General features: G+C 38.2%; 2 protein-coding genes across 4 annotated transcripts in view; one reads left to right on the plus strand and one right to left on the minus strand.

Moving 5' to 3' along the window:
- LOC135207744 (prostaglandin E2 receptor EP3 subtype-like) overlaps positions 1-25,852 on the plus strand; it is a 661,187-nt gene that overhangs the window by 332,582 nt on the left and 302,753 nt on the right. The gene's annotated exons all lie outside the window — the stretch shown is intronic.
- On the minus strand, positions 21,248-22,765 carry LOC135207721 (uncharacterized). The gene is made up of 2 exons (XM_064239553.1): positions 22,416-22,765; positions 21,248-22,305 (listed from the first exon to the last, which is right to left on the minus strand). The coding sequence occupies exons 1-2, from the start codon at positions 22,543-22,545 to the stop codon at positions 21,365-21,367; spliced, it is 1,071 nt and encodes a 356-aa protein (XP_064095623.1). The 5' UTR covers positions 22,546-22,765; the 3' UTR covers positions 21,248-21,364.

Here is a 25,852-nt window from a genome sequence, read left to right on the forward strand (position 1 = left end):
GTCCTTTAATATCTAATTTGCTCTACCTTGGAATTAATATATTTTCATATATGTTTAACCGAAGGGGAATTTTTTAATCGATAAGATATTTGTCGGCTCCCGGGTGCGAACCATCGAAACCAACAAATCCAGGACGACAGTGAAGTTTTAACCCACACCGCCACCGCAAGAGGTAGAGCGAATTCGATATTAAAGGACATTTATAGCTCGATGTATGTATATGAATCACGGTATATATACACACACACACACATACACACACATCTGTAAGACATAGGGTTTTGATTAATTATATAGTTGTTCGTGCATTCTCTCTGTAACCTGTGGAATGTGGGGAGGCAGGGAGGCAGAGTAACGACCTGAGGGTAGCTGATCAATGAGTTTCTAGGGGATGGCGTGAGACAAAAATGCTTAGTTTGTCGAGCAATGTACGACAGTTTATGAACTCTTCCCAAAGTGCCTTTGTGAAACTAGATGCAGCTAGAACCGTGAGGCGCTAGCGAACTGTGTGTTCGTATGTGCGTGTGAGCCTCTTTCTGTTAAAAGCGTTCATACCCAAGCCTATGAGAGGGATTTTGACAGAGGGCTTCGAGTCATAGGCAAAGATGCCGTGCATTCAGCCGGGGGGGCGGGAGGTTTTTTGTGACAGTGTGCTTAGTGTCCGGTTGGGAACATGGGTAAGTGGTTACCTTTACTTTAGCCAAAGGGGTGGCTTGTTTGATATCTTGTAAGATGTTCCATTTTATTAACTTTGTCTTTAAACTTGTGTGTGTACTTACCAGAATGTGTTCTGTATCTTTGGCAGACGGTTCTGGATTTCGGTGGACAGAGTTCCCAGGGAAAGGTGTGACCTTTGGGGTGACTTGACAATGAGTAGTTTTAAGTTAGTCTGTGAGACTGGATACTTAGTTAATTGATTTGGTTATTGTAAAATAAAAAAACGTTATGTTATGATGCAACTCTCTCATTTTACCTTACCTGTTAGAATGGAGAAAGAGGTGGAGAGAGATAGAGAAAGAAAGAGGTGGAGAGAGAGAGAGAGAGAGAGATGGGGCGATTGCCGGGAGAGAGAGAGAGAGCTGTCTGTGTAGTGGGTGTGGGGGTTCTGCCTTCCGTTCGTGTCCACGCTTACCGTATGAATACATGGCGGTTTTCCCCACGTAATAGTGGTGGCAGCGGTGGGATATAGAAAGTTTTCTTGCTTTTCTATGCCTAGGAACGCCAATGAAGAGATGGTTGGCCAGTTAGAAAAAGGGGTAGAGAAAAATGTCCGTCCGTGGGATGGGGGGATGAGGAAAGATTTTCTATTAGGGTCATCAAATTTGCCCGTACGAGCTTCTTCAGGGCGGGAGTCGTGAGACAAGCAACTCAGTCTAGTTCATGATTGAGTGTTGTAGTGGTCATCTCACCAGTCGCGTTTGTATTGTGCCGACGAGATTTACGCGTTTTTATGGAGAATTTCGAGTTCTTTTTCTTTTCCCATTATGGAGTGGTGAGTGTTAAAATAAAACTATTGTTTATCAAAAAGGAGTGTTTTTGTTTAAATATTTCAGGGTTATGGGATTGGTTCAAGAGGTCAAAACAATTTTTGCTTGCCCCATAGTGACGTGTTTTCTTTATTTGCACGTGTTTATAATGGACGTATGCATTCGTCTTTGTTTAAGATAGGAGTGTATTGTGCTTAGATAAGCAGATTTGGCTTAGTGACACAGAGCGGCCACAATTTTAAGGGCTCAGCATATTTCTGCAGAGAGGCGCCTTGCATTGCGAGGGTGTACGGGCATCCCTTGGGAGGGTAGTTGCATGGGGTACCACTAGCCTCACTCGTGAGATAGTGCAGGGATGGCACTTGTGTATACCTTGGGTAGGGGTCCTCAGACACTATTCAAGGGGAGATGGGGGATACTACTGTATGCCTCGGGCTGTCTGCTGCTCGACTGAGGGGTTGTTCTCAGGGGGGGAGAAATTTTTTTTTTTTTTTTTTTTTTTTTTTTTTTGTTTTTTTTTTTTTTTTTTTTTTTTTTTTATTTTTTTTTTTTTTCTCAGTGTGGGTGAATTCCCCTTTTCCTTTTTTTTCTTAGTGTTGGAGATGGGTCTGGTCCTTGACATTGGATGCTAAGATATCAGCTGATTGATAGTTGATGAAGTGAAATGCCCAAGTAGAGTCTTTTTTTAAGAAAAGAGATTTTTTTTTTTCTCTCCCTTGGATGAAGAGAAAAGGAAATAAAGAGATTTTTCTTTTGTTTTACCGAAAATGAGGGGAAAAGTAGTTAACATGCACGGGATGTGTTATATGTTTCTTTGTGCCTTGAAAGACACAAATATAAGGGGGATACACAGATTATTTTTTTTATTGTGTCGGAGAAATTACTTTGAAATGCCGATGATTGGTGTTGTATGTGTTTGTGTGGCAATGGTGTTATGTCATGGTGTTGCATGTGCTGGAGAAATTGTATGTCATAGGATTCAGCAATACTGTTGTATGCTATTTGAATTCACCCTTGCGAGAGAATTATTGCTTTGGAGAGTTATTATTATTATTATTAATTAATGTTATACTTGAGATGTGTCACGGGAGGTTTGCCTAAGTATAATTATCATTACGGGAGAATTGTTTTACGAGAGATTTTGAAATATATTCATGGGAGATTATTCAATAATTATTACAGATAATTATTCCAAGGAGAATTATTACGATGAATTAATGGGAGAAGTCTTGTGTTAATTATTTGTTCAGTTTTTGTAACTTTGGAGAATATTTCAGTGATTCACGGGATGAGTTTTGCTGAATCTTGATGAGTCTGGCTGAATCTTGGTGAGTTGTGTGGAATTTTGCTGAATTTTGCTGAATTTTTTGAGAATGGATAAGCATTAACATTGTGATGTTTTTTGTACTGATCTGATGATTTTGATGATAGCAATTTTTGTTTTTGTGATTTTGTGATAATGATATTTCTGATACTGTTTTTTTTTTAAAATACTAATACGTGTTGTTTTAATGCTATCAAGGAGGTGAAATCTTTTGTGATTATGGGAAGAACTAACAACACATTATTTTAGTTTTTTTTTCTTTTTTATGTGTTCAGCAGATAATTGCGTTGACATCTAGTGAGTTACGGGAGATAGTTAATGGTGCGATGATTTTTCTTTTCTCCTTTTTTTGGAAGTTAGCCATAGCTGACACAAGTTTTTTACCAAAGGGGGGTGAATTTGAATTTGTTTTTTCTCTCCAGTTAGTGTGAATATTATCTCAGTTCATGACTTAGAGTCATTTAAGAGAACGTGTTCGTGTTTTAGCTATTGATGCTATAGAGTAATATAGGGGAGGAATTTTCTTGCATTTTTTTGATGCATACGTAATGACACTACATTTTTTGTTTCTCTGGATATTTGGTTGTTCCAGAAATTGTGAGTTTTCTTGCACGATACATTAGTTGTATTTGTGACAACTTTGTGAGAGATAGGAAACTTGGTTAAGTTTTCTAATGGCTTATGGGTCGTAGGTGCATATGGGGAAGTCTTTGCTTGACGACTGTGAATTTGGAGTTCTGTTATAATGACTTGTGGCACATTGGTGATTTTTTCTAGAACTTTCTAGACAGTTTTTATATGCCGAGTTTTTGCCCTTTTTTAGCAGTTATGCTAACGGAGAGAGTTTTATAGTTTTTGACTATAACATTGAGTTATTCTCTGGAGAATTGGAGTTATAATTGATATATAATTGAGTTATAATTGAGATATATTATTTTGGGGATAATTGGAGGTATATATTATTTTGGAGTTATATTTGATTTTGATATAAATAATATGGGAGATATATATTTTTGGCCATTTTTTTATATTTGCCAATGTGGTATGAGCTATGTTTAGTTCAATTATTTTGCAGCCATCTTTGTTGCAAATGGAGACACATATTTGGAGATTATGGGGCAATATTTGGGAGTGTGTGAGTTAGATGCCTTGAGTGCACATTTTTTGGAGATATATTATTTGGAGTCATTGTTTTGTTGTTCCAACATGGAGTTATTGTGGAAAAATAGAGGTAAATATTTGTATTTGCCGAAATAGAGGTGATTAGTCTCTATTCCTGGAGTGGTGTTTTTTTCTACTGACATGTGGCTATTGGAGAAATAAGAGAATAATATAAGGGGGGTGGGTTATTAACCAAATGGAGGAAATATTTCTATAACCGGAGTGGTGTTATTGATTGATGGATGTCTCATAATGGAGTTGGAATTAATCTTGGGCGGTGGACCTTTTTTTTGTGGTTATGGAGTTTTTTTTTGAGCAAAGAGAAGTTTTCTGTGGTTCTCTTGTTTTGATTTCGTAACTATTTAGAGGCGAATGGCATTACTGCATTACGAGTCATATGGAGATGTGTGGCATTTTTTCATGTTCACAAGTGTATTCTGGAGAAATATAATTTGGCGAAAAAGTCATTGTTGATGAGAACTAAGTCTTGTCGAGGACAAATTTTTGTGCAACTTATAGTCATATCCTGGGAGTTAATTCTGTTGAAATGTGTCAGTTAGACCTTTTTTCTTGAGAATCATGAGTTTCCAAACTTATGTGTCTTACTAGACAATTTTTGTGCTGTTGTTGTATTGATATATATATATATATATATATAGTATATATATATATATTATAATAAATACATATATATCTATATATATATATATATATATATATATATATTGAGCTACAATGTCCTTTAATATCTAATTAGCTCTACCTCGGAATTAATATATTTTCATATATGCTTAACCGAAGGGGAATATTTTTCTCGATAATAGATTTACCTGTACTTGGGCGCGAACGCAGGTACATTCAAATCCAGGCACATCAGGGAAGCTCTACCACCCCACCACCGCGAGAGGCTTAAAGGTTTATGTCGTCTCGCACCCTCAAATACTTTCTCGCGCTGAAGTATTCGTTGGTTTGGAGACAACATCAACCCGCCTCGACTCCGGTAGTGTAAGTAACGCTTTTGACAACACGTAGCATTTACATAAGTCATATCACATTACCGTGATTCATATGAGAGAGAGAGAGAGAGAGAGAGAGAGAGAGAGAGAGAGAGAGAGAGAGTTTTCTGTGTCTCAGTAATTAAATCGTTCAGACTTCGCAATTCATCTGCAAATATTGATAATTGATATTGATAGTGCGTGAAAGACAGCGTTCCAAACATTTATGTAATAACTTATATATATATATATATATATAAAATATATAAATATTATTAAATAAAATTATATTTTTAAAATATAAGTCTAATTTATTTTTTTTTTTTTATATTTAATTTGTTATCGGAGGCTATATGTATATGAATCACGGTGATGTGATAATCATTCATATGTTGTATAAATATATATATATATATATATATATATATATATGTATATATATATATATATATATATATATATATTAGTCTGGAAAAAAGCAAAATAGCTTTAAAAATCAAAGCAGCATCCTTCATTTAATTCTGGAGAAAAATCATTCCATCCTTCCCAAAAAAACGACTTCAAACTAAATATGCAATAGACTACTAATTGCCTTTTATACCATGAGGAATTACTCATCATGGCAATTCACTTTTTTTTCCAAAAAGCCCAAAAAATGAAAAGGCGTGACGCAAAACTGAATGTTTATAAACAGCCAAATTGCATTATCAGTCAGTTAACTATACGATAGCCATAAATCAAAGCGTTAATGGTTAGCGCAATTATACGTCATCGCCATATGACCATATATCGACCGGCCATCAAGAGCAAACATGATCTAAATAGTATAAATGAACAGACGTTTGTTAAAATACGAGAAATGACAAACATGTTTCTCATTCCAACGTAAATGAAACGGATTCAGCGATAGAATACAGAGATAGAGCGGGTGAAGGTGGTGGTATTTTTTTATGTGTGCGGGGGGGGGGGGGGGGGGGGGGAGGGGGGGGGGGGGGGGGGAGTGTACATACCCAATGAATGCGACGGAAAAGGCTGCGTAGCGTGTAAATGGGTCAGGTCAATATCAACAGATGGCGCCAGTGTCAGTGGGTTTGGACGTCAATGTATAACTACGAAAGGTTTAAGACCGCTCCTAGGACAAGTATTGAACTTCAATTAGCGTTATACTTTGATGATAATATAAATAATAGTAATTTTTAAAAACATTCATAATAGCATAATCCTTTAAATATATGTACCCATACAATGTAACTGTGAATTTGTTTCTCTATTATTATTATTATTATTATTATTATTATTATTATTATTATTATTATTATTATTATTATTATCTTTCAAAAGCAACACTCCGGCGAGCAGATTGGCATTCAAAATCAATTGGACCCAAGCTATTTAATGTTAGCATACAACTAATTCCAAATAATTTGAAGTTATAAAATAAACTGTCTGCCGAAATAGTAATTAAATTAACGGAGGTGACTACGAATGACGGTTCTAGGGAAGTTAATGAGCAAAGTTCGGAGCAAATTGAAAAGGGTGAAATGAACTAACTTCCACAACCGGACGTTGTACCTTTAGATTTTACTATAGAATTGGCCAAAGGTTAACAGTATATACTGTATATATGTTAAAGGCAGATAGCGAAACCCGGCACTTCACGACCTACCTGAAATTTCAGGCAGATAGCGAAATGACTTTAGGGACATTAGATCCCCAAGGGGAGGCCACAAACGTCCCTGAGAGCATTTCGCTATCTGGCTGAAATTTCTGTATTATATATACTACCTGCTTATCCTCCTTGCTACGGGCGGTTTTCCTCAGGGACGGAGACATGACGCCGCCCATTAGGGGGGGCATCGGGTGTAGGGGGGGGGGGGGTGCCTGAAATCCCATTGCAAACCAGCCGTTTAGCTGTGACTGAATGACAGACGGACGGACAGACAGACATAACGGCCATTATAGTAAGATATATCATATATATATATATATATATATATATATATATATATATAAATATATATATATATAATAGAAGATATAGATAGTTGCATAGATAAACAGGTAGAGAGATAGATATGAGTATGAGGGGAACTTAGGTAATAATCAACAAACCCCAAATATACCAACTAATTGTGATCCGAATTATAATAGAACACTAAAAATTCTGCCTTTTAAACGGACTTCTGCATCGGGAAATGAGCGAAAATAAAAACAAACAAGCGGAGAACCGATCTTCAGCTTCCTAGGGTGCGTGATAAAATCTACGGTCAAATTGCGCGGTGTTTCACCAACGATAATTAAAATAAATACGTTATATTTTATTAGAAATAATTATTCTGTACTGTTTAACATGCACATTAATTATCTTCTATGTTTTCACCCTAATAAATAAACCATACATATCCTATCCTACAATTCCTGTATCTTAACTCAACGCGAATTACATAACTGGATTTTTTCCTCCATTTTAAGACTCATGCTATGATTATTATTACATGCGAAACACCCGAATACCAATTAATATTTTAGGGGAAGAAAATAATACGCTGTAAATGAATATCTAAAGACCCGCGTAAACTGGCCCTTTAAAGAGCAAAGCCACACTTTTAAAACTGTTAAGGAGTTCAGATAACAACATTAAAACTCCAAAACGAGCTTAGGTTTGTGGCTGAAATTATGCAAACGTGGTTGCAAATGGTCTCCAGAGTCCACTTGGGACTGAAAGTCACCGATAATACCGTGTATCTCAATTTAAATGGGTTAAACCTGGCATCTCACACAAAAAAAAGGTCGAGGAGAGAGAGAGAGAGAGAGAGAGAGAGAGAGAGAGAGAGAGAGAGAGGAGCCCCCCCCCCCCCCCCCCAGAGATTGAGAGAAAGTAACAAAGCTAGCGCTACATAAGGCTCGTGTAGCGGAAGAAAGCTTATAAAAAAAAACACGAGAGAGAGAGAGACGAGAGAGAGAGAGAGAGAGAGAGAGAGAGAGAGAGAGAGAGAGAGAGAGTTAACAAAGCTAGCGCTACATAAGGCTCGTGTAGCGGAAGCTTTATAAAAACACGAGAGAGAGAGAGAGAGAGAGAGAGAGAGAGAGAGAGAGAGAGAGAGAGAGAGAGAGAGATATCGTGTAACGAGCACTTTATAAAAAACATAAAACAGTGATAATTAATAGAAAATAAAAACATAAAATAGTGATAATAAGTATTAAAACTACAAAAGCAGTAAATAAATATTTTCTAAGAATATAAAAGATTTGATGATGTTCGAACATAACATGAAAATAAATTAAGACTGAAAGGCAATGCAGTAAAAACAAGGTGTTATCCAACCTCCAGCTTACTCGGGCGAATGCGAAAATCTACAGTCAAATAGAGCCTTGTTTCACGGACGAAAATTAAAATAAATAAGCTATACTTTCTTATGAATGATGGTTCTGTGATGCTTAACATGCACATTATTTATGTTTTCACTTAATAGATAAATCATAAACATCGTATCCTAAAATTCCTGTAGTTTTAACTCAATGCGAAACATCTTTTTCAAACTTTTCCATAGACCTTTCCTAACCCTTAACAAGAACAACAACAGCAAGAACAATAAAAAGAAAAACATCAACAACATTAGTTTTAACTCAATGCGAAATCCTTTTTTCAGACCATTTTACGCTTTCCATAGACCTTTCCTACCCCCTAACAAGAACAACAAAAAAAACAGCATCAACAACATGTAGTTTTAACTCAATGCGAAATCCTTTTTTCAGACCTTTTTACGCTTTTCCATAGACCTTTCCTACCTCCAACATGAACAACAAAAAACAACAACAACAACAAATTGAGTAAGAGAAAATTAAGACTAAAAGGCTATGCAGCAAAAACAACAACGTAATGGATAGCCGGGATGATACTGATATTGAGTTTTGAACGATTATAAACTTACTATAGTAGATTCACACCAACCGTGCATTTCTTGTCTAGGCCCGTCCCTTACGACGTTCCTGATTGGCTGTTGATAAGCCATTCACAGGGCTGGAAACTCTCAGTCTCCCGAGAGAGTTCACATAGGCAAGATGTATGTTCCACCTTTCCTGCGGGATACTTTTAACTGACGTATCCCTATGTGAACTCTCTCGAGAGACTGAGAGTTTCCAGCCCTGTGATTGGATTATCAACAGCCAATCAGGAGAGTCGTAAGGGACGGGCATAGACATCAGATGCACAGTTGATGTTTGTTTGTTTGCTTTTCATTTATCTTGGAATTTGAATGAGGAATTGAACCGCCGGGCTATCCGTTAGTAATTGAATGAAACTGCAACCACTGCAAAAAGGCACCCGGGTGACCGGTTAGTGAACTGTTGATTAAGCAAACTCTATCAAACGGTTGAATACGCAAGTGTGTTTTATATAAAGTCTAACAAAAATCAAAGTTTAATCGTCTGGTGAGTATTTCGTAACATTATTCCATTATCTCGACGATTTAGGAGAAATCACAAACGCTCTTATCACAGGTTGCAAAGAGAGAGAGAGAGAGAGAGAGAGAGAGAGAGAGAGAGAGAGTCATTTGCATTTGCAAGACATTGGGCAAACCCTCATGATACAGAGTGAAATGCCGCTTTATAGTTACTGTGTTGTTTCCACTAATATGCAGTCACTGCCTTACTTTGAACAGCTCATAGTTGGGTGAACTTCAACAACATTATAGGAATAATATGGAATAGAGAATTCAGCGCCGAAACAGAATTGAGAGTAGGTAGGTTTGAAGAGGCTAGGTGGATGATAATGCCTTTGATGGAAGGCAGTGGAGGAGAAAGCACATCAGGCAACCGACCCTTTCATGTAGGGATAATGGTGGGAAAGAAGAAGAAAAGAAGAAGAAGAATTAGAAGAGGTTTGAAAGGTGTAAACAGTAGAAAAACTTCGCCAGCTGCACTATTAAACATTAGTCAGGAGAAGGTGAAGAAGATGTTAGGAAGAATACGAATAGATGTATAGTCAAACAACTACATTATACTTTTCATCGATCTCCACAGAAGGCTCATCAGCAGGACGTAAGTCGAAAGATCTTGTAGCTACTCCAGCGTTTCACTTTCCTCCGTGGCTTATACCTTTATTTACATATATGTATATATATTTGTGGGTGTCCGATTAGACGCATGTCAATGAACACGGCTTTATAAACGTATTTTCACACCATTCGGAGGTAGGCGAAAAAGTCAAACGCTGCACGCTGGTTTGCCCACTTATAAGTGGTCTTGACAATCAGCATAAACAGGTAGAGCAGATAGCTCAAATATTCACGGTCCACTTCTGACGTGACTTACCTATATTTGGCGCTAGGCCGTCCCACACTTTTAAGAATGTATGCTTTGTTAATCATTTCGCAAATATGCGTCTGAAACTATGTCACATTCCAAATTTAACGACATGAAAGTCCGAAGCTCGATTCTCGGCTCTGCCAACGCGGAATCAGAGGAATTTATTTCTGGTGATTAGAAAATCATTTTTCAATATAATGTGGTTCCGATCCCACAATAAGCTGTAGGTCCCGTTGCTAGGTGACCAATTGGTTCCTAGCCACGTAAAAATATCTAATCCTTCGAGCCAGCCCTGGGAGAACTGTTAATCAGCTCGGTTGTCTGCTGAAACTAACATAGACTCAACTCAACGACGTGAAAGAGTGACTATTCTGACGGCAGTGAAATTCACGAGGACTCTACAGAGAGCAAGGTGCGTCAGTAAAGCAATAATAATGTCAGATAGTTGGGTTATAACCATTTAGCTGTCTACCCTCTTTACGATTTTTCTTTTTTTTTCCTTTTTTGAAAAATCAGTCCAGATTTCCGTAGGATTTCCACTTTCGCTTTATGAGTATAAATGACTTTATTAGTATAAATGACTCGTCTTCAAATATTATGGAATCACATGAATGACTCAAATGCACCAGATTTCGTCTTAATGGAGATTAAGAAATCCGATTCCGCTATTTTAGATGAAGGGGATTCTGTAATGAAATATGAGGGAATCTGGAACTTATGTTGTCCCAAATATGACCTTTTGTGCTTCAAACTTTGAAGGTTTACCTTTAAGAATTGGCTAAGTTATTCAAGGTAGAAGTCGGGAGAAGACCAAGAAGAGGAACAATAAAGCAATGAAAATGAGCATAACAACCGTAACAACAATGATAAAAATATTTAGATAGCTGGAATTACCAGGGACAATTACTCAACCATAATACTTACCCTCAAATATGAAGCAGTTTTTCATAAAATCCTATCATATACGGAGTCCCATTTGAATCAATTTTTTTTGGATTTGGAATGAGGAGCACCACCAGAAAATATGCTTACAGATTCACTGCATGCAAATCAAAATAAGCAAGAAATCATTTCCAAAAATTTCACTGCCTCTTTCGACCTTCGTTTCCAAGCCTCCTTGCCTCTGGTAATGACGGTGATTCCAAGGTAAATACGTTGCGATAGATCTCAGGGATTTTGAAATGACTGACATTGCATATTCCTATTTACATAAGTGCTTAGCGGCGTGTGGGATGCGTGCGTGCGTGCGCTTGTATATATACATGTGCGCGTGCATGTGCGTTTGAGAGAGAGAGAGAGAGAGAGAGAGAGAGAGAGCGAGAGAATGGACAGGACGAGTGAAAGATTACCTCGATGAGGCCTTCGCCCCTCTCTCTCTCTCTATCTCTCTCTCGTGCGTAGTATCCTGCGTAGTGTACGAGATACGCTATTCACTGATGACGTAAACAACGGCCCAATAGGTTTTTAAGAATACAAGCAGACCTTTGGTTGCGAAGTAGATGTAACTACACTTCAAGAATCCTCAACACATACAAAAAAGGAGAGAGAGAGAGAGAGAGAGAGAGAGAGAGAGAGAGAGAGAGAGAGAGTTTAGGCCCAAGGCCAAGCACTGGAACCCATTAGGTTATTCAGCACTGGAAAGGAAATTGAGAGAGAGTAATGCTGGGGTCACACATTCACGTATCACGACGGCGTATGCCCACGTATGTGGATCTTGGGCATCATCGCGGTGAAATGACCTTGAACAGCTGGTAAACAGGACACGGGCTACCGGACGTAAAGCCAGCGACGTAAATTGCGCCGCAAATGTACGCGCAAAGAAAGCAAGGTCGGACGTCTACCTGGAACTTACGCCGATCAACTTCACGTCAAGACCACGCCCACCGTTTTGGGGCTGTGCTGTTGCCAGGGGTATGAGCACATTACTACAGTTTTTAATTTTTTTTAATTTTTATTCTGTTTGAATCCGCGAAAGACATCTACAACACAGCTGAATATTACAGTTGAAAATTATATGCACACAAAATCGAGATTTATTATCATTGAGAGAGAGAGAGAGAGAGAGAGAGAGAGAGAGAGAGAGAGAGAGAGAGAGAGAGAGAGAGAGATTTACCAAGATATATACTTTCTAATTGTACAACAAAAACATTTCAGTAGACGCAATTAGAATAATGGTTGTAAATGAGCACATCACTGATTATATATTAACCCCATTTCTGAATTATATTTATAGCAATAACCAAGTAACCAGTCGACAAGGAATACAATACGTAGTTTTAGGAATTATGATTTATGAACGCTTTGGGAGCTCTTATATAAGATTAGCACTAGAATTGTCTTGCTTCGATTTTACCATTCAGACATACACTTAGACTTATAAAACTGTTGACTATGGGCGATTTATATTTAACGACATAGAATAACATCTAATAACTTATCAAACATTCTTAAAAATAAATAGGAATTATACCTATTCCAAGATAATATTTTTTTTTAGATCGTATAAATAGGAATTCTACCTATTCAAGATAAATATTTTTTTTAGATTGTATATAGGATTCCTCTTAGATATTTACATTATTTGTTACACCATTATTGTAAGACTGCAATTCAGAAGAAATAAATATCTTCGACACTTCCATAATCTGAGAATACCGTGTTACCGGGAAAGTGTTCGTGTGTGTGTGTGTGTGTGTGTGTGTGTGTGTGTGTGAACATTATTCTAGCAGATTATACTATACGTTTGCTGTCTACAAGTGAAGTCTTTTGTTATTTTTGGCCTAAGCAGTAAAGGTTATTTCAAAAAGGACTACTAGACATCCTAACATTGTCTTCGTCAGAAATTTCCCCAGTATTTTTATATTCGTTATCCATTTCCCACTCGCCTTTTATTGAAACCTTGTCTCCATTATTCTGAATCGTGATCAGCCACCTGAGACACAGAGAAACAAGCCCAAGGGCTATGAAGCCATTAGTCTGCTCCCACACAAATGGTTCGCACTGCATGGGTCCATATAAGTACTCGTCCAACCCGGGATTATTCATAGCCTAAAGGAAACCTTACCAATAACACCAGGCCCCAACTCCTCTACTGTTCCTGCGTTGCTAATCATAAATTAATTTCTTACTGGAGCAGGTGTGACAGACGATGTATAGGCGGAAGATGCCGGAATCCTGTTGACGAAAATGACCCGGTTGTTGATTTCTGGTTGAGATTTGTGTACCGGAACGCTGGAATACTACCTTGGGAATAGAGCCTGGGATTACCCTGTATCCCTCTGACAGATTCCAATTCATTGTTTGATTGATGATAGCGGTCAAAAGTCAGGAGAAAGTGGAAATCGTATTAGGAGCCAGTGCTAAAGGATTATTCCAAAATCCGCCATTGTCAATGAAAAAATAACTGAGACCGTCAGGTCTTGGGATAATCCTGTGGCCATATTTTCAAGTTGATTTTCCAACAGATGACCCGAGGGCGCCGACCTGACCTTTTATACCACGCTACAGCGTTGCCATGTCGTACAGGGTTGTAAATGTATGAATCGGTTTCGCCGTAGGCTGCAGTGCAATTAGGAGGCCCACGTGCTTCGCGGCGGAAAGAAAACAACGACGGCGAACAATAAAAGCGCGTACCCCGCAGCAGTCACCGTGGGTCCCACGTGCAATGCCTGGAGCTACGTCAGGAGACATTTGGCGTGACCACCCACGACTTGTTTTGAACATTTCAAAACTGGAGTGGGCTACGGCGCCCTAGTGGGCGGAGCTTAGCACCCGGACGACACGTCGCCGTACGTTTACGATTTTACGTGTGTTTTACGTTACATTTACGGTTTACTGACGTGAGCTGTTGCCAACTACCAATTTCCGCTCATGCGTGGCTGTGCTTGCGTTGATACGTGAATGTGTGACCTTAGCATAACTGAATGAAAACCTCAAAGCAGTTGCACTACGAAATAATTGTTAGGAGAGGGCGAACAGCAATATGGAAGAAAGATAATATGAACGGAGGTAGAGTAAAATGAATGAAATGGGTTGTAGCTAAGGGTCGATGGGAAGCTGCAAATAAGCTTTATTAATACCTACAGTGCACCCCATGAGGTGCACTAATGGCAATACCCACCCACTAACGAGAGAGAGAGAGAGAGAGAGAGAGAGAGAGAGATTTCAGCCCTACAAATGTTTGTCATTCTGCTTTGGTGAGATAACAAATGAAAGTTAACACTGCAATGTCCTGCACGGTGACAGGTAAGTTGTTCAGTCAGCAATCTACCTCAAGGAAAGGAAGGCGATTGGCAACAGTCCAACGGTGACGCAATAATAAAATATATAAAAAACTGAGGCATCACATTTCTCTTTTGCATTCTAAGGTGCACTGTAGGCATTAGTTAAGCTTTTTTGCAGCGACCCATTTTGTTCCTTCTACTGTACCTCCTTTCATATTCTCTCTTATACCTTACTTTCCACCCTCTCCTAACAATTGATTCAAAGTGCAACTGCTTTGAGGTTTTCCTCTTGCTTCACCTTTCAAACCTTTAACTGTCAGTTTCCGTTTAAGCGCTGAATGATCTTGGAGATCCCAGTGCTTGGCCTTTGGCCTAAATTCTAAATTCAATTCAATGACAGCAAGGAAGGTTCGTGATGATGAACTTGACGTACCAGGTTACGGTAAACATCTTTGAGAAAAGCAGATCAATTACATTTTCGAAGTTCCTGTCTTCTCACAGCCAACAAACCCAGCTGGCCCTCACCGCGGTGTCGCCCCCTACCTCCTCCCCACTACCGCCCCGGGGTGTTTAACCAAACCTGAAGGGTTTCACAATCCTCGTTCGTTCTTGTACACAACCAAAGAAAAACTTTTCCTCTGATTCGCATCTTGACAGCAAGGCGACTCACTGAGATTCAAAACGACTGTCCTGTTGCTATTTCGTAAATCTAGAACCAGCTTTTAAAACTGAGCAAGGTTGCAGTGTACTAACTCTGAAACTGAACAAATTTTACCGTAACTAGCATTAAAAATGTGGTCACTGTTACTCTTTTGAAATTAAACAAGCCTTGAAACCGTAGGAAAGGTCACTGTAACTAGATATGGAATTAAGATCTGTCACTCGTCTTCAAATTTAGTAAGAACACTATAAGGACACCACCATCATCAGCTCTGAAAATAGGACGAGTGCACTGAGCTTAACCTTGAAAATCAAACGCGGCCACTATGCCTAGAGCTAAAGAAATTACTGCACATGCAAACAACATTACTTGCACGTTTTTTTTTCTTTTATTCTGCAATCAAACGGCTCCTTCTCTATGTACACACGAGATTTTCTTCGTCCAATTTCACCTCATTCCAGTCTAATTCAGAGCCAGGCTGCCCACGCTCTCCTATGGATGGGAAGCATATGACACTTCGTCACGTAACATACGATAATTACATGTACTCTCTTGAATAACGCTCGAGGGGGAAAAATCAAAGGAATGAAATACCACACGCAACTGCTTTTTTCAAACATTTTGAAATATTAAATGCATCATCCCTGGATTTTTTTATTTACGTAGCTTGGAACCAATTGGTTTCCTAGCAACGGACCTACAGCTTATTGTGGGCTCCGAATCACATGATCTCGAGAAATGAATTCCTAATCCCAGAGATACATTCCTCTGATCCCACACTGGCTGCCAGATTGATAAGCGGGTAAGGAACCCACTCGTCCAGCGAGGAACTAACAATAGCAGTAACAGTAGTTTTAGAAGCTTACGTGCAAAAGAAAACGAAGAAAGCTCACCAGGACATATTTCACAGGTGTTTTCTGCATCAAGCTCAATTTGGTCCATTAGGGATAATTACATCCCCAATGGCATCAGTGATAGATACATGACAGCAATTAACATCTAGACCGAAGTCATGTCGTCATCACTGGTGTGGCGTTTTAAGTTTACTTGGTGACATTCTCCATATAATGTAGCACCCTATTATAAATGACACAGTGACTTAAAAGCCACAATAATGTATATGAGACTGTATTAAAAAACATAACACTTTGTGACATTCTCCATATAATGTAGCACTCTATTATAAATGACACAGTGACTTAAAAGCCACAATAATGTATATGAGACTGTATTTAAAAAAATAATACTTTGTGACATTCTCCATATAATGTAGCACTCTATTATAAATGACACAGTGACTTAAAAGCCACAATAATGTATATGAGACTGTATTTAAAAAAAAATCATACTTTGTGACATTCTCCATATAATGTAGCACTCTATTATAAATGACACAATGACTTAAAAGCCACAATAATTTATATGAGACTGCACTAAAAAAAAAAATCATACTTTATGGATATATTGAATGGTTACATAAGACTTTTTTTTGTACAATTAGAACTTCAAGTCTTCTAAAGAAGTGTTTATTTAGTAAATTATTTAATTTGCTATATACTAGCCTGGGCGGGAAACAATTACCTTCACAGGAATTAACTAGAAATAAAATAACATTGTGAAAGGCATTCCAGTTAGATGAGAGGACAAGTGTTCTATTAAGAGGGTAAAAATGGAATTAGCCTTGAAATCAAAATAACAACTACCGCAACAATTAGATCCAAATCTTTTAAACATGTTCTTTCTAGAAATCGTGGTGTTAAAAGAAATTTCTTGTCTATATACTTGAATGTCCAGGAATGACAGAGAGTTATTCCGTTGTTTTATTGTAAATTTCATATAAGGGTGAGTGTATTCACTTAGTCGAAGAAGAGAGATCAGCCTCGTATTCGCCCTTGAAGAGAAATGAACGAATCATCCACAAGAATAATATAATATAATAATAATATATTCACGAAGTCGAGGAAGAGATCGGCCTCGTATTCACCCTTGAAGAGAAATAAACGTATCATCCACAATAAAAATAATAATAATAATAATAATGAGAGAGAGAGAGAGAGAGAGAGAGAGAGAGAGAGAGAGAGAGAGAGAGGATGAAATCTCGGAGGGCAATCGTCGAGCATGAGCCCCTCGTGGGAGCACATAAAAGATATAAGCGAACGTACAGGGCCAAGGGGAGAGAGCCCATGGTCAAGCCATCTGCTCGCTTAATTAAATAGTTTACAGTTAAAAACAATATAGCAGCGTCCAGCACTGCCAAGTTCAAGAAGGGTCTTGAAAAGCGCGCTGGTAAAATGACTGAAAGTAAACTCGGGAGCAGTGGTCCCACACCAACTAGAATATTCGTAAACAGAGATTCGATATCAAGGAGAAGTTGGAATCCTGTGATAAAATAGACTTTAAACTGGGGGGGGGGGGGGGGATTATTTAGGGAGAAACTGTTCTTTGTTGAGGGTTCAGGTATAAGAACGAGATAATTGGCTATAACTCGGTATCTTAAGGCCCCCATACACTGAACGATTGTCGTTATCGACCCACACACACACACACTATTCATACAGTATGAACGATCTCCGCACCGATTTCAGTCTGAACAAAGCTTTTGTCTCGGGAAGACATATGGCATCATCTCTAGAAGAGACGCGCGCGATTGCGTTATATCGGCAGACAAACACATACATTGAACGATCTGTGTATGACAGACTTAAGTCGCAAGCTAGCAACCTGGTCGTGACAGATTCCCGCTGAGATCGTTCAGACACGAAGCTCCGCCCACTTTTGCATTCAGGCAAGCCCATACGTAATGTTTTTGCGAACGATACAGACAATCGTTCAGACGATCGTTCAGTGTAAGGGGTCCTTTAAAGGATGCTAAAATAGGGCTGAGTGGGAGACCTGGTTTATGAATATTTAGGCCATATAAATTTCTACCGTGCATCTGATGTAGACATCAGATGCAGTCCCTTACGACACTTCTGATTGGCTGTTGATAAGCCAATCACATGGCTGGAAACTCTCAGTCTCTCTCGAGAGTTCACATAGGCGGGATGTATGGTCCACCTCTCCTGAGGGATACTTTTAAAAGACCTATCCCTCAAGAGAGGTGGAACATACCTCCTGCCTATGTGAACTCTCTCGAGACTCTGAGAGATCCCTGCCCTGTGATTGGCTCATCAACAGCCAATCAGGAGCGTCGTAAGGGACTGGCCTAGACGTAAGATGCATGGTTGATGTGAATCTACTATAGTAGTGATTAAATATGCCCAGTGATGCGTTTATGTAACACTGAACTTGTGTCTGCAAGATTCAGCTTGCACGCCACAGGCTTATATACCGGTCGTGTCTTTCTGTTGTCATCAGTTGATAGAGTGTTTCACAGAGGGATGTACGGTGAACTGCTGAAACAAACTGCATAACAAGTGCATTACAGTGATTTAAAATTCATTGTAATTTTCGTCTACCATGTCTTCGAGAACTTATGGCTATGTATGAGAAATGCAACAAATTCATAGATAAATAAGTTTAAGCCCTTATTAACATTGTTCCTTTACTAGCGCATTTCGGAAATTTGTGTTTTATAATGTATTCTGATGTTCAAAATACGTTGCGAAAATCTCATTTTTATTGTGATGCGTTCACGCAGCACTGGACATCTTATGTCTCACTGATGTTGAATATTCCACATATATTTCCCCAAGTATTTTGCGTTTAAAAACGCTATATTTACACGTTTGCCTGAGGATCACCATAAATATACATACACACACACATAGTACATACATACATGCAAACACACGCACGCACACACACACACAACACACACACACACCAACACAAATATATATATATATATATATATATATATTATATATATAATATATATATATATAAAAATATATATATATATATATATAAAACCAAAAATGTATAAGCCTTTATATATACATATAGAATATTTACATAAAAACCTGTAATACGGAACTGAATCCAGACGATAAGTTTGTCAAAGTACGCCCATTTTTGGACAATCTTAATAAAAACTCTCTCCTATGGTAAAGTCTTTGAGCCATCCACTATATCTACAGATGAGTCCATGATTCCATACTTTAGAAGACACCCAACAAAACAGTTCATCCGTGGAAAGCACATGCGATGGGGTTATAAAGCATGGGCGGCTTACATTCCTTTAGGTTATGTATGGCTTATAATATTGACCCTTACCAAGGAAAATATCAAGGAAATGATCCAAATGAGTATGCAAGTGAATATGGATTAGGAGGGAGAGTTTTTCGAAACATTCTTGACACTTCAAGCTGAATATCCAGGAATAAAATTCTCCCTTTACTTTGATAACTTCTTCACCTCAATAAAACTCTTAGAAGAGATCAAAGAAGAGGTCATGGTGCTACAGGTACCCTAGGAGCCAACAGAGTAGACAGATGTCCACTGACTATCAACAAGAAGTTTGAAAAGTTGCCAAGAGGTAGTGAAGAGCATTTCTTAGATAGAGATTCTCAAATTCTCGTTGAAATTCTCGTTGTCAGATGGAATGATAATGGAGTAGTCAGCATTGGTTCTAATGAGCATGGAACGTTTCCCATGAAAAAAGTTGACCGATACTTGACAAAGGAAAAAAAAGAAAGTATCTATAGGTTGCCCTCGTTTGATTGACATACACAACCAGAACATGGGTGGTGTTGACAGAACAGAAGAAAATATTTGTCATTATCGCATTATTAGAGGTAAAAAATGGTATTTTCCTATACTTTGTTATCTAATCAATGTCTAAATGAACAACGCCTGGCTTTTTGCTCGGAAAGGTGGGTATGATGATGATTTGTTTACATTTACTAGAGCAGTTGTTCATTCAATGTTGGTTGAAAAAGTTTGGAGAACCACCAAAAACCCCGGGAAAACTAAGGTCTCTGAGCATGAGAGAGAGAGAGAGAGAGAGAGAGAGAGAGAAGAGAGAGGAGAGAGAGAGAGAGAGAGAGAGAGAGAGAGAGAGAGAAACGTTTTGAGAAGATAAGCCATGGCATCATCAAGAGTGATCCTAAATGTAGAAGGTGCATAAACTGTCATGGCTAAACAATTTTTATTTGCAGAAAGTGTGATTTTCATTGCATTTTAAATGTTCTTTTGCATATCATACCCAATAAGAATCGGCTTGTTTGTTTCTTTTTTTATGATAATTTATATTGCTGAATGACGAATATGATTACTTATTATTTTGTTTAATTGAATTGTCTTTTATTTTGCTTTAGATTTTGTATTCAAATAATATATCTGTAATTCACAATATCCTTCTTCTTTATTTATAAATGAATATTTTATGTTCCCTTGAAATGTAAATGAAATCTACCACGATTATCTTTGAAAGTGATCCCGATCGTGCAGCAGGAACTGCCAAAGCCAAATCTAAATTTAGTTTTGCTAAGGGTGATTGATGTTCGATTACATTTGAAATGCTTTCTTGCAGATCATATCCAGTAACAATTGTATTATTTCTTTCTTTCTTTGGGTACAATAATTTTCATTGTTCAATGAAGGATAGGATTGCTTCTTATTTTTGAAGAAAGAAATTGCCATTTATTTTGTATTAGATTTTGTATTCGGATAACTAGCCTAGGCTAGGCTGTGTCCAGGAATGATTATTAAATTTTTCATTGAAATGTAGATGAAATCTATAATTAATGGCATAAGGTAATTGATATTTGAGACATTGCCCTATTCCTATACAAAAAAAGAAAACAAAAATTGGCTTATTTCTTATTCTTAGCATATCAATAAAAGTTAAATTACTAATATTCTTTTAATTCATTGAAAAATACATCAACTTCTTTAAAAAAAAATTACATTTGACTAAAAAAAATTCTTTTGGGCTTAAAATGCCCAATGTTGCGTATTTATTTGCTATAAATTGAAGAATACTAGCAAGAGAACTTGCTCAACCACATTGATATAGAACATAAATACATCATAATCTATATCATATATAAAATCATTTCATTTCAGGAATCTTTATCTTTTCAGGGTATATGTGGGTTAAAGTAAACAAGTTAGATTTTTTTAAATTTAAATTTATTCAATTAATCTAAATACAGGAAGAGACTTACTTTCATAGTCGAAACCTATTCATTCATTTATTCTTTATATAAATCAAAGAAACATAGATTGTTAAATTTATACATGCTCAAATGATTTAAGCATTACTTTGAGTTATGAATATAAAAGTTCCCATGCAGGTACTCAAGTGTCGTACCGCGCAATACGTTGGTGCCTAATATGGGCACTTCGATGTTGCCGCCCACGAGGGCGTCTACGCGAAGCTCGTCTAGGTCACCTACTTCCACTTTCAGATTTTGCGCAATCTTCCAAAATACCGCTGCGGATCGCGAGGCGTTGGTTAAGATGGTTACTTTGAATTTTTGATTACGTTTAGTCCCCATTAAATTCTTAGGGATGACTGTTACATTTAAACCTGTGTCGACAATACAAGGGAAAAGTCTCCCATTAATTTTGACTTGGGAATAACTAATACCAGGAAACACTCCATGAACTGCCTCTATTTTTTCTCTTATAGAAATCCGCGGAAGATCTTCGTTCAGGTCGATTATGCAGTTCATAGAGTCGAAATAATCTGATCCTAAAATATTACTTATGTTACCGTCGACTACCGAGAATTTATGAACGAAAAAAAAACCCGACAACGTCATTAAACGGAGCCAAACAGTCCCTATTGAGCGGATAACTTTACCGTGTGTTTTCAAATCTGTCTTGTCCAAACTATTAACTGCCCACGTAATATCTAAACTTTTAATCATATCTAAGGATATCGTACTAAGGGAACAGGCTGTATCTAAAAGTAGATTCGTTGAGATAGCGAGATGCCCATTGTTCCCTTCGAAGACAACGGGTAAAAAGTACTGCGGCTCTTCTTTAGATTCCGTTCTTAACAATCCGAATGTGCCCAAGACTCCCGGGATATCATTTTCTTTTCCTTCTGATTTTTTCCGTATCCCGGTAGTCTCACTTTTCACTGGGCCGTATTTCAACATATTTGACGACGAGGACCCAAGGCTCCTCCTGCGGTGGCTTTCAATCGATGTGGATTCGCCTGTACATGTCTCCCCGGGAGTTTCACTTTTCACTGGGCCGTATTTCAACATATGGGACAACGTAGGACCCCGGCCCTCCTGCGGTGGCTTTCAATCGATGTGGATTCGCCGTACATGTTCTCCCCGGGAGTTCACTTTCAACCTGGGCCGTATTTCAACATATGTGACAACGAGGACCCCAGGCTCCTCCTGCGGTGGCTTTCAATCGATGTGGATTCGCCTGTACATGTCTCCCCGGGAGTTTCACTTTTCACTGGGCCGTATTTCAACATATGTGACAACGAGGACCCCAGGCTCCTCCTGCGGTGGCTTTCAATCGATGTGGATTCGCCTGTACATGTCTCCCGGGAGTTTCACTTTTCACTGGGCCGTATTTCAACATATGTGACAACGAGGACCCCAGGCTCCTCCTGCGGTGGCTTTCAATCGATGTGGATTCGCCTGTACATGTCTCCCCGGGAGTTTCACTTTTCACTGGGCCGTATTTCAACATATGGGCGACCCAACGAAGACAGGCTCCTTTCCTGGGCCGTGGCTTTCAATCGATGTGGATTCGCCTGTACATGTCTCCCCGGGAGTTTCACTTTTCACTGGGCCGTATTTCAACATATGGGACAACGAGGACCCCAGGCTCCTCCTGCGGTGGCTTTCAATCGATGTGGATTCGCCTGTACATGTCTCCCATGTACATGTCTCCGTCCTTCCGTGAACTGATGAATCCATGGATGAGCAATTCCAGAATATAAGCCAGCTGCATACCAGGACGAGTACAATCCATCCAAACTTTGAAGATATGAATCCTGGATCATTTTCCGAAAGTTCTTCGTAGATATTAAATGATATTTGCAGATATTTTTTCATCTGAATGGACTGAGGTCCTTCCTGATGCACTGTAATATATACACTGGAGCTGAGATTAATTCTTCTTCAAAATTAAAAAAATAAACGAGAATTATTTGAATTTCGATTTTCAAAATATGAAAAATAAAAAATTTTCATTTTCAAAACAGGAATTCTGATAAGTATTAATAATTATATTTGTGAATCGTTGTGAATCTCTCTCTCTCTCTCTCTCTCTCTCTCTCTCTCTCTCTCTCTCTCTCTCTCTCTCTCGTAATCGCTGCTTAAAGGTCACATCAGGAATTAACTTTTTACATCGTGAATAACTAATGTACTTTAACGACTCCGGAAGCCACAGGGATCCATTCCTGGCTAATGATTTCGCTTGATGACGGAAATTGAGTTAACTACATGAAAAGAGAGTAATTATTATGTCATTTGGTATCTTTTTGTTCATGGAACAAATGATAATGGGCATAGTTATACCCACGGTTGTGTCATCTTGTCATACCTAATGTTAATTTATGGTAGGAGGCATAACTACGCCATGGCATCGCCCTTTAATGGTATTTTAGATTTTTGGGTACGTTTTTGTCATACTGTTCCTTCCGTTAGGCTGTTTCTCTCCAGTATATTACAATCTTAGGATCAATGAAAAGTTATCAAGTCGGAATTAAGTAATATTTTCAAAATAACTCAGCCTACGTAAATTTTCCCGAACTTCTCGCTTATAAGCAGTCTGTAGAGCAGGGGTTTTCAACCTGGGGTATGCACACCCTATGGTATTCGAACGAATGTTAGATACCGACCTTCAATGTGCTTTAGCAAAAACTGCTCCTCGGCCAACTGGGATAGTTATATAATGAGAAACAGTTTCAGCCATTTCATTAACTGCCTTTGCAGCTAATGTAATAATAATGTATTTTTTTTTTATTTTGCAGCTCAGTACCATAACCTTGAAAATTTACTGCATCATGAAAAATTGTCTATTTTTTTATGGAATTCTTTGTTTACAATATTATTTGTTATGTTAGGAGAATCACGTGCTTACTTACCCTCTGTACTGTTGTTCTGAGTTGGTTATGTTTTCCACCTTATACAAAGTGAAGGGGCTACATTACTGACATTACAAATACCCGAAAGGGTACGTGGGGAAGAAAACGTTGAAAACCCCTGCTGTAGATGTATGATATCACTGTTCATTATCAATATAACGTTGTCCGTCATTAAAAATTCAACACATATACTGAAAAGTCTTCTCATGGTAAGGAATATTTCTCCGCACATGTCAATTCAGGCTAACGCTAGTCCGAGTGATTTTGAATACCTTTAGCCTTGGTCCTGTTTGCATTCGTTTCAGACTAATTTCATATTTACTTGAGAAATCAGCTGGAAACTGTCAACCGCGATCGAAGGTTATGACTTTTGTAGGCTCTCGGGCGATACATTTCGTCCCTCTTTTGGCAAAGTGTCGAATGTATACCTTATCAGTTTCTTGTGGTAACAGCAGCGACGACGGTGATTTTATCACTTGATTTCCTGTTTTAGCTAAGTATCAAGTGTGTCATTCTCACCATACAGCCTGAATGGTGAAAGAGACAGACCTCATTCTTCATTGGAACAAGAAGTCAGAGATGAAATCATTGTCGATGCAGTTGCCCCAAGAAAATGAAAAAACATACATGAGGAACTTTGCCAAAAATGGGAGGATTCACATATTTTACAGTTTGTATGGATATCAAATGCCATAACAAATACATTTCATATACAGATTACATGCATCCATATATATTAGTAATTTTGAGAATGATGTTTACCTTATCGTTTACACTGCATCATTAACATATCATTTACCTTGCATTCATCCTTTGACCATTTATATTTGCTACTTATTGTAAGACCACTTGTTAAGTTACACATCGGTGCAACATTGCAATTATTGATCACTGAAGCGATTTCACGAAAATTGGTGTATAGTGCATAGTAACCTACACACACTGTAGAACGCATGCCATTAAGGTATTCTGTTGACAATGTACTTTATAAACACTGTAGCGTATAAACTTGTATAGCTGCCCGGACTGGGTTAACAAGTCAGTTATCTGTCCTCGTATTGTTATGTAGTCCTGAGAAGCATTCGGAACCTGCGTTGCTTAATTTATTATGAATGTATTTCTTATTCACTGCATACATACATTCGTGAAAGAACCCAGGAGAACTATGCATGTTCTTAAGGACTTGGAAACTCTCTCTCTCTCTCTCTCTCTCTCTCTCTCTCTCTCTCTCTCTCTCTCTCTCTCTCTTGTGGAAGACCTAGGAGATTGACTTGCTTTATATCTAGTTGTAAGTCAGTAATTCGGAGGGATTAGATGTTCAAAAGTCTGATTATACTTTCTTTGTATATTGCCAGAACTTAATGACATTATCCATATCTATGTTCCTCGTTGGACGAGTGGGTCACGATTCGGTAGTCCCGAGTTCGATTCCCCGCTCTGCCAACAAGGAATCAAGAGGAATTTGTTTCTGGCGATAAGAAATAAATTTCTCGATGTAATGTGGTTCGGATCCCACGATAAAATTTAGGTCCTGTTGCTAGGTAACCAATTGGTTCCTAATCCTTCGGGCCAGCCCTAGGAGAGTTGTTAATCTGCTCAGTGGTCTGGTTAAACTAAGATATACTCTATCTCTGTGTCTATTATGTGGTATTAGCCTGATGTTTATGGTGTGAACCTATTAATT

The sequence above is a fragment of the Macrobrachium nipponense genome, chromosome 11 (assembly GCF_015104395.2).
Source record: "Macrobrachium nipponense isolate FS-2020 chromosome 11, ASM1510439v2, whole genome shotgun sequence".
NCBI lineage: Eukaryota > Metazoa > Arthropoda > Malacostraca > Decapoda > Palaemonidae > Macrobrachium > Macrobrachium nipponense.

Coding starts and splice junctions, on each gene's coding strand:
- LOC135207721 (XM_064239553.1), bottom strand. CDS start 22,545: ATGTTGAAATACGGCCCAGTGAAAAGTGAAACTCCCGGGGAGACATGT. Junction 22,306..22,415: donor TATGTTGAAATACGGCCCAG/GTTGAAAGTGAA, acceptor AATACGGCCCAG/TGAAAAGTGAAACTCCCGGG.